Source organism: Brassica napus, chromosome C3, assembly GCF_020379485.1.
Source record: "Brassica napus cultivar Da-Ae chromosome C3, Da-Ae, whole genome shotgun sequence".
Classification (NCBI taxonomy): domain Eukaryota; kingdom Viridiplantae; phylum Streptophyta; class Magnoliopsida; order Brassicales; family Brassicaceae; genus Brassica; species Brassica napus.
Window position 1 is genome coordinate 40,091,432 of NC_063446.1, and position 10,523 is coordinate 40,101,954.

Below are 10,523 nucleotides of genomic sequence, written 5' to 3' on the forward strand. Positions count from 1 at the left end.
TTACATGATGGTTTTCTAGAATAAAACCAACAAACTTACTCGTTTGAGTAAAATGGACCATTGAAAAAAAAACTCCAATACCACTAAAATATGGTCTAAACATACCATTGCAAAAGCTTTGGTGAATAATTCTCTCTTCATGGCAGCCTTGTAGAACAAAAAGCAGAGAGGCATAAATATCTAATGTATTCACTAAATCTCATATGTAATAACATACTCTTAAGAGATTAGATTACCAGGAGCTCACCATACACAAATCTCACTGTATCTCTGTGTTTAAAATGGCGCATGGCGCACCAAGGCGAGACGGTCCGAGCCTTGCGCCTTATGCCATGGCGCAATAAGGCGCTCGCCTTGAAGAAGCTATTTATCTGTGACAAAGTAACACAGGAATCTATTAGAAGAATAAGCACAAACGAGATTGGAAAGAGTAGAGACTAGAGAGTTCTAACCTTAAGCAAAAACACTTGAGATCTATGTTTATGTTTAGTTAAGTAACTTGTCTTTTAAAAAGCTAGGGCTTTCATAGTTATTTAGACGTTTAAGTTTCCCAAGCTTAAGTATTTTAGACGTCTAAGGTTTAATTATTAATTAAGGTTTGGTTTCATACCTGGTTTAGTCCGGTTTACATATAGTCTCCATGGCACGCCTTACGCTCGCCTTGGATATGCTCGCTGATGTGCCGCAGTCCACAGATCATTACATGGAACCAGCTCAGCATGAAGTTCAGGACGTTCTGAGCATTTCAACCGAGGTTCATGTTTTTCACCATGCCAGACTTGAGAAGGATCATGCCAGACTTGAGAAAGATCATGCCAGACTTGACTTGGATCATGAGGTTTCACAAAATGATCGAGACTTCTCTCTTTTGGCTCGATTGGCTCGTAGCGCATGTACCAACGACCGTGCTGATGATCTCTCTACCTTGTTCGATCCGATCATGGACTTTTCCTTTGGAAATTTCTCTAAGGCAAGGATCCTTAAGCTATCAGAAGACTTGGGCTTTGTTGGAACGCAACTTGTCCGATCAGAACGTCCCGCGGCCCTTGCTGATCGTCCCGCCTATTTGCTGATCCTTACCGCTTTGGACTTAGCTGGTTCGGATGTATCTGGACAGAAGCCGAACAGTCACCTTGTCTAGTCTTCTCTCTTTATTTCCGTGTATTGACGAGATCTAGATCTAGATCTAGTTCTCTATTTAATTCATAGATCTACAAAACACTATAAATATGTAGTCCATTTCATCAATAAAATCAGTTCAGTTTTGGTTGTTTATTTCGATTCTTCTCTGAGTGAGAGAGAGAGTTCTTTAGCTAGTTCATTGGTGTGAACCGGCTTGTTGATTTGGTGGTCAGCCAATTCATCTTTGTGTGTTGTTTGGTGGTTAGCCAAAACATTCATTCTTTCTTTGGTGTTTAGCCTTAGATCGTGGGTATATCAAGAGTCATTCCGCATCTCTTGACGATCCTTTCAATTCATCTCAGTTCCAGAAGTGCCGTTTGCCTTCTCGGATCATATCCAACACCCAGCTAAAGTGATCCTCCCTATCTTAGGGTTCTTCAAGTGGTATCAGAGCCACTCGTTTGGTATCTTCTAAATCATTCATCTTTCTTATCTTCCATTTCTAAATCATAAACACTTCTTCTTCTATCTATCTTGAATCTGGGCCCCTCATTACCATCCTCAATCTATCAAAAAGAAAAAAAGAAAAGAAAAAGATCTATCAAAAAAAAAAAAAAAAAAATTGAAAAGTTTTTTCATTTGGGGATTGGTGGTGGAAGAGAAAGCCTGCTGGCTGAGGAGAAATCCAGCCTTTGAGGTGGTTAAAACGGATTCCCAAAACCAAAAATCTCTTATCTTTCTCTCTTTTAAAATTCCTTTGTGTTTGCTTGAATTTTGTCCATTGAGTTTCTTTGATTTGTTCTTCTTAGAACATTGAGTAGAAACTTGTGTGTGATCACCTAAATCTGAGAGAAACACTTGAGTGGGTGAGATTCAACACTTGAGAGTGTGAGGATTTTATCTACTAACTTTTGTGCTGAGATTTTCAGTTTATGATGTTTGGTCTTCAAAGGAGAAGTAGCAAGGAGAAGCCCCCACGACAATCTATCTCTCAAACTCCATTTAAATATTCTTTGAATAATTTTGATGAGTTTGTTAGTGTGCAAGAACAGCCAGACATTTGGAGAAAAACGACCAGAGATGTGGCTGATCCAAAGAGGCGTTTGCTTCAGTTTGATGTCCAAGAGTTTTGTGATAACTTTGTGGAGGAAGTGGTGAAAACCCTCAAGGACGTCAACCAGATCCCTAAGAAGAGCACATCCACACGTGCACCTGTAGCTGAGCCATCCTTATTCATCAGCAAGAAATCCAAAGGTAAATCTGAAACCCATGTTGAGGAGTTGAAAGATTTTTCAGATTATTTACCCATCTATGATGAATATGATGAAGAACCAATTGAAAGCTTGATGATTTATGAGAAAAACTGTGATTTTCCATCTTCTGAATATGAGCGTATTATTGATAATGAACAACCTATTGGGGAACTAACCGTTTTGCAACCGGAGCATCCGAGTAGTCTTGTTTTGTCTCCACAGGTTTTTGAGGAAGAACCACTGGACTATCCACATCAAGGGCCACGTCTTGACTCTAGAAAACCCTTGGATGAGGATCTAGGTCCTATCTTTGATGAGGAGGACGAACCAGGTCCAGTCTTTGATGCAGAAACAACAAGCATCATCTCCATCGTTATGGAGAGCCATCTATGTTTTGATCCCGCCACAACTCATATCCCTTTGACTCCTGATCTTCAAGAGCACTTGTTTGTTTTGAGTATCCAGGAAATACAGGTTCAGCCTCTGAGAAATGATAGCATTAACCGTGTCCAACAGCTTGAGATTTGGAGAAGCTTTGTTGTCCAACCCGGCTACCTTGGAAATGCCAGCGACAGGGGTTCAGTAAAAAACGGATATCTCAACATTCTGGACGTATTTTGTCATGAATTAAATTTCCATGGAGAGCCAACTCACCAAGGATTCACTAAAGCTTGGAATCACTTGAAAAGATTCACGGAGGAAGGAGTTATGAATTTTCCAAACCAGAGGTTCTCCAGTCCGTCTATCCGCGAGTACCAGACTTCTAAAGGAGATTCAGGTCCAAGAAAGAAGCGGCCTGAGCCAAAACCGATCCTCAACGAACCAAAGGTGTTTCCTCATTCAACCTCCTGTCCAAACCAAAAGCACTGTAAGGATCATGGGTTGCTTGTCTCTACTCATCATGAAAACGTTTTGAATCCGAGAATTTCTCAGCAAAAACAAATCTTTACTTGGTTGAAAAACGTTTTACTTAAACATTTTCATGAATTGTTTTCATTGAGCTGTACTTTGAAAGAGATTTGGTTTAGGAAAAGACATGAACCAAAATTTCTTAGGCCAAAGAATCAATTTGATTTCATTCATGATGAGAATTTTTCGAAATTGGCATTGCCTCATTCTTTTCCTAACAGTTTCACAGTTTGGCCTGATTTTGAGATTGATAAACCAATTTTTGGCAATCATTTTACTTGCTTTATACTTGCCCACGTGCTTGATGATTATCCTAAGGGCTTGGATCCTGATTTTGATGTCTTAAGGATAGAGAAACCCTTTGATTATTTCTTTCACAGATTTGATGTGGTTTCTCTAGTTATTTTGAATGAACAGGATAAGCATGATCAGTTTCCAAGAAGAGCAAGCACTGGTGAATGCCTAAGGACTTGTGTTCGTGGAACATGGAACCGGACATGCTTGAGGGAAACGATTTCAAATCTCCAAGGAAGTTTCTGTCCAAACTTTTCATTCTCTGAATTTTCCATGAATTTTAAATCCTTTGTATCTGATTTATTCCCTTTTGATACAGGTACAATGGATTTGAGGACAAATCCTTTTGAAGAGGGAGGGAATGATGTGCCGCAGTCCACAGATCATTACATGGAACAAGCTCAGCATGAAGTTCAGGACGTTCTGAGCATTTCAACCGAGGTTCATGTTTTTCACCATGTCAGACTTGAGAAAGATCATGCCAGACTTGAGAAGGATCATGTCAGACTTGAGAAAGATCATGCCAGACTTGACTTGGATCATGAGGTTTCACAAAATGATCGAGACTTCTCTCTTTTGGCTCGATTGGCTCGTACCGCATGTACCAACGACCATGCTGATGATCTCTCTACCTTGTTCGATCCGATCATGGACTTTTCCTTTGGAAATTTCTCTAAGGCAAGGATCCTTAAGCTATCAGAAGACTTGGGCTTTGTTGGAACGCAACTTGTCCGATCAGAACGTCCCGCGGCCCTTGCTGATCGTCCCGCCTATGTGCTGATCCTTACCGCTTTGGACTTAGCTGATTCAGATGCATCTGGACAGAAGCTGAACAGTCACCTTGTCTAGTCTTCTCTCTTTATTTCCGTGTATTGACTAGATCTAGATCTAGATCTAGTTTTCTATTTAATTCCTAGATCTTCAAAACTCTATAAGTATGAAACTCTTTCTTTTTAATAAAGGAGAAATCGATTTTGTCAAAAGCTTTTGAGTTAAACTCTTTGTTCTTCATTTAAGAACTTGTCTTGTTTCTTGGTGAGTCATATCCAAGTAAACACTTCCTCAAATCGTTGGCCTTGTGAGTCATATCAAGCAACGACGAGAGATCCTTCACTTGGTGGTCTTGTGAGTCATATCAAGCACCATTTGGAGTCGGGAATATCGAAGGCCTTTCCGCAACCTTCGTGCGACCCTTCAATCCATTCAGTTCTCCATCCGGAGTTCATATCCAAATCTGATCCATTCGAGTGAGCCGATCTTAGGGTCCTTCACTCGCCTTCTGGCCAAGGCGCTCCATGGCGAGCGCCTTACGGAACCCACCCTCGCCTAGGAGGTACATGGCGATGGAACCGTCGCCTGAGTGCGCCTCGCGCCATGGCACAAAAGGTGAGCGCCATTTTAAACACAGCTGTATCTGAATAAATTAAATTTTAGATGACCATAACAATACAGAAGGAAACATTTAAGTATGAAGATGAGGACAAATACCTGATCTTCGCGTGATTTTGGATTATTGGTGGATCTTGCAAAAAAAAAAAATACTCAAAAAATCATATAAAACGTTGAGCTTTTCAGAAACAAAATAACATTGAAACTCTTACCAATCTATTCTGGTTCTCTTTGGACGGGAGACGATATAAATAGGACAGTGAGGGGAATTCTTAATATGATAGGGTTGTTTCAGATTCCATATAGCATATGTTTAAGTAGGAGAAGCTGGAGTGATAAAGGTTGTGGAGATTTATGATTGGTCGGTGTTCGAAACAACCGATGACTATCGATTGAATTCGAGATTTGTGTGTCGATTGATTTGGAAGAGGAAAAAAAATCTTAACGTAGGAAGAGTTACAGGTTGGTGGAAGACGAAAAAAGATGGATGAATTTGGGCTTATGCGTATATTTTTGTTTGTTTCTTTTGTTGTATTTATAATATTGTCATACCTGAAATGTCTTGTTTGTTTTATATAAATGATGTGGCACTAAACTACATTCTGATAGGCTGATTTAATTTGGATACGTGGATAGGCTAACTGATGCTCTTCGATCCCTTTTATATATTGGGATGACTAGTATATCGCCTCCGTGCTCCGCACATGCAGTTTCAGCTGGCATTTAAATTTATCCATAAATTTTTTTAATATATTATGTTTTTAATTTTTATAAAACCTAAATAATGGATAAAACGGACACCGGACACCTAAAATTAAAACTTCTGCATTAAGACAAAACGGTTAGAAGCAATATCTGTGTTGGTGTTTTTTGTATAGTTTATGTGTTAGTTTTTAAATGTAGTACTTCTATTTTTTTTACGAAGTGTTAGTTTTAGTGTTATTGTTTTTGTTTAAATGCAACACTTCTGGTGTTAGTTTTAGTGTTATTATTTGTGTTTAAATGCAACACTTCAGGTGTTTAAATGCATCAATTTCTAATATGTCATAAGAAAACATATTTGTTAAATAGTTAAACCATAACAAACAGATTTGTAAATACCCAATTTGTATTTATTAGATTCAATGTTCTAAAAATCGCTAGGCGGTAACTAGACGCTTTATAGAGCGCTAGCGACTAGGCGGATTATTCGGGGCCTAGGCGAGGCCTAAGCGTTAGAAAATTGTTGATTTATTTTATATATTTTATACATTTGTATAACATATTTTAGTTTTTAAGCTTAATTATAAAATTATTGTGATGAATTATCAATATTAGATATACAAAACAGAAAAAGTAGACAAATTTGTAGATTTGCAATAATATTATTGCTTTATTTAACATATATAGACAATTTTAGATCGATTTTAACCAATTTTAACCGATTTAGAACAGTTTAAACCAATTTGAATCATATAAATCGGTATAAATCGGATTTTAAGAAAATCGTTTCGGATAGGACCGAGTTGCTGCCTAGGCGGGGGCCTAGGCGCCGCCTAGACCGATTTTTAGAACCCTGATTAGATTCATGTATACTTTAAATACTTATTGTTACCTTTGAATATTTCCATGTTAAAGAGCTAAACTTTGAAACATGAATATACTTGAGTATATCTTCAACCTGAATCATGCAAAAAGAGCTTTGAAATTGTCAAAATGAGAATAAAAAATGAATCTGAATAAATTTAAGTTCAGAAAAAATTACTGGATGCATTTTTTTCCTTCACTCAAAACAAAAAATAAGTTGAGGAGGAAGAAACGATAGGAGATTCCTTTTTCTGGTTGACGATCTGATTGTTGCTCGTCCACATTCTTTAGGAAAAATAAATAAAAAAACCATAGGAGATAGAAGAGAGATGAAGTTGTTAGTTGTTTGCAAGTTATATAAAAAGCTTAAACTGACTGAGATCGTTGAATGAAAAAATTTAGGAATTTAAGGTTTTGATTCTTTTTTTTTTTTTTTCGCAAAATACAGAAATATGTATCAGATTTTATTGGTTTAGTGATTTACTAGGTGACCGGCCCGCACCCTGTGCGGGCATAAGAAAATTCAAAATATGAACTAAATCTTATATGATTTTATAAGTAACGGATTTTATACTATGTCAACAACCGTCATTGGGAGAATTCATCGGGCGTGGAAAAAATATCGCACACCAATTTGAGATGGACGAGAGGGAACAAAGTAACTTCAGTACGAAGTGGCAGATATTGTGTGTACCGTGTACGTATAATTGCAACGTCCATATTTTCTTTGTATGTTTACGAAGAAACTTTCATTCAAAATATGGAATAAATATTGCATAGTTTTAGAAAATTCAGATTTTATATTTTCATTAATTAGAAATGTATTGTATATCTGTCGTTAAAATCTATGATGGAGAATAAAATATTTTGTTTCCATTAATAATAAAATAAACTTTTGTGTAGACATAGTTAAAGAAAATATATTAAAAAAAAATCAAAAAATTATCCATAAAAATATAAATTATGAAGTACAATTGTCGAAAAATAATGCAAAATAATTTAGAAACCTGCAAAAAATTAAATAAATATTATAAGTAATTTGTCGGATGAACATTATTTTACAGATTTATAAGTAAGAAAATAAAAGTTAACATGAAATAATATTAAAGTAGACATACTTTCATCGAAATAGTCAGAAAACGGGATGCTCCTGAATACAATCAGTTCCTAACCCATCACTACCCATCTGGAAAATACAAAAAGTAAATAATTGTAACAGACTATATACTTAAAATTTTGTATTTGAAAATAAAGTAGATTAAAATTACATACCGTGACTATGGAATATTCTGAAAAACTTGTTTGTAGACAACATTCAACGTTTTTGTCTGCGTTTTCCCTTCTTTACCAGTTATTAGGATTTTCAATCCAGATCTCGACTTAACTCTTGAAAGTGCAACGTAGAGCTGACCATGAGAGAACACTGGCCTAGGCAGAAACAACCCAACACTTTCCAGTGTTTGACCTTGACTTTTGTTGATGGTCATCGCGAAAGCCAAAGTAACTGGAAACTGTCTTCGACGCATTCTGAAGGGGAACTTGGTGTCAGGTGGTGTGACAAACATTCTAGGGATCCAAACCGGATGTCCAGCAATTTTGTTTCCGGTTATAATTCTACCTTCTATCACATGGGGCAGTAACTGAGTAACAATTAGCCTAGTACCATTACATAAACCATCTGCAACATCCATGTTACGAAGACACATGATAGGAGCACCAACCTTGAGCTTCAAGCAATGTCTAGGCAGTCCAGCCACTTTAACACTGTTCAAAAACTCTGCAGGATATACGACATTTTCTTCTATGTCAACATCGGATGGGATAATACTGTCAGAGCTAAGGTAAACCTTCTCTTCTCCTGAAAGCATATGTAAATCCGTTTGTTTAGTGATATGTACAAAGTTAGTTGAACATAAGAATAAATGATAAAACATGTTACCTGGCAACTGCGAAAGCATGTAGTCATTTATTTTATCCACTTCATCATTTGTGGGAGTAAGAATGGCTCGATGTCTATACAAATCCTTATCTGTTGAAGTTTGAAAAGCTTGTCCATAAACCTCTTTTGCCATAGTCTCAATAGGGTCTTCTCCACTATTTTGTATCAGCAAATCAGAAGGGATGTCAATCTCAACTTGACCGTCGTTAGGCAAATTTATTTTTCCATCTCCTATATCCAAAATCCAGTTTGAGAAGGATTCAAGCTCTTTTGCTGCATCATCAGTAAGACCAGCCAGCAATCTCATGTTTTTTGTTAGCTTCAGAACTTTGCAGTGCTCCCAAAGATATGACGAATTCAGAGCCGCCAAAACAGTCTCTGCTCTACCACCTCCAGGTATAACCGGTAAAATCTGTCTGAAATCTCCACCGAAAACAACAACTTTACCCCCAAAAGGTTTATCTTCACAAGATCTTATAATATCACGCATAGTGCGATCCAACGTCTCGAAACAGTGTCTGCTCATCATAGGCGCCTCATCCCATACAATTAACTTTGCCGCTTTAACTAATTCTGCACGATCTGATCCTGGCTCCATTTTCTTGCAAGTGCTGAATTCGTCTGCATCTATCGGAATACCAAATCTGGAATGTGCGGTTCTACCTCCTTCCAACAACAATGCTGCAATTCCACTTGATGCGGTATTTAGAACAATCATACCTTTAGATCGGATAGCTGACGAGAGTGCTCTGTATACGAAGGTTTTTCCTGTGCCTCCATAACCATAAAGAAAGAACACTCCACCGCTATCATTTAAAACTGCATCCAGAATCTGTTCGTATACCCCTCTTTGCTCATCTGTTATCATCGCCATAAGTCTTTCATTTTCCTTTAGCTGATCTTCCACAACATAATTAAGCTCATCATCTATAAGGCGATTGCCGTTGTAATCTCCAAAATTTTCTGGCTTTGGCATGTGGGGCCATTTCTTGAGGCTACGACCATTGCTGAGCAAATGATTTTCGATCTCAGTAAGAGCAATATTTTTGATCTGCTCTATGGTCAAGTTCATATCTGCAAGTTTGATAATTCTATTAAATTAACATAGACATTCTTACAATAAGAAAATTTAATTGGACAAAACTCACCAGGTCGTCCAGTTTCTCGCCGCTTCTTGTAAAGAATATCGTCGGTAAGATACTCCCAAGTAGCTTCCCACACTACATGAGGCTGAGACAACGATTTGGAAACCAACATTCTCGCAAAAAGCTTCCTTGCATACGTCGCAGAACTACAGTCACTGGCATCTTTGATAGCTTCTATGAATTCCTTGTCATCATCCATCAATCCCAACGCATAGCAAGCATCTTCGTATGTATGATATAAAACACCATCAACTGTTCTTATATCCTCGTATGATGTCGGCCCTCTTACCCAGTTTAGCAATACTCTTAAGAAATATAGCTCATCACCTGATGGCTGAATATGCGCAATCCTCCCTATCGCAAAGCCTCGTTTCCGTGGTACCCATTCTCTCGTACCTGATTTCCAAACGAATTTTGTTGGAAATTCCGCATATGTCAACTCTCTTGCTCATGCATATTTTCTGTTTGCTATGAACCAGGCCAAAAACATGGATTGGTTGACAGTCTTTTTGTTGAGAATACTCTCAATAGGTTCGTCTTCATCAAAAAATACCAGTTCTTGATCCGGAAGATGAAAGCCAAGTTTCTCTACAGAAGTAGTACGAAAATGTGTAGGAAAAGCAAGAATCCGCCAAGATGACTCGCATGCAGTAATATATCTAATTAAGAAACACGAAAACATAAATGAGTAAAGATGAACCTTGGCCAGAAAATGTAAAAGATAGATAAACTCTATTTGTTAATAATGTATTTATTTTATTTATAACAAATGACTTATATAAATTTCATCTATGATATTTTTTAAAGTTTATACATATATATTTGTACTAATAGTAATAGATTATTGATGTAATTTCGTTTCCTTTGCAAAGACATAGAGTAGAATACAAATTTTGTATTATCTTA

General features: G+C 37.3%; 1 protein-coding gene across 1 annotated transcript; it reads right to left on the minus strand.

Annotated features, from left to right (window-relative positions):
• Positions 1 to 7,441: 7,441 nt before the first annotated feature.
• On the minus strand, positions 7,442 to 9,681 carry LOC111203747 (ATP-dependent DNA helicase PIF1-like). The gene is made up of 2 exons (XM_048750713.1): positions 9,621 to 9,681; positions 7,442 to 9,546 (listed from the first exon to the last, which is right to left on the minus strand). The coding sequence occupies exon 2, from the start codon at positions 9,542 to 9,544 to the stop codon at positions 7,811 to 7,813; it is 1,734 nt and encodes a 577-aa protein (XP_048606670.1). The 5' UTR covers positions 9,545 to 9,546; positions 9,621 to 9,681; the 3' UTR covers positions 7,442 to 7,810.
• Positions 9,682 to 10,523: the final 842 nt, after the last annotated feature.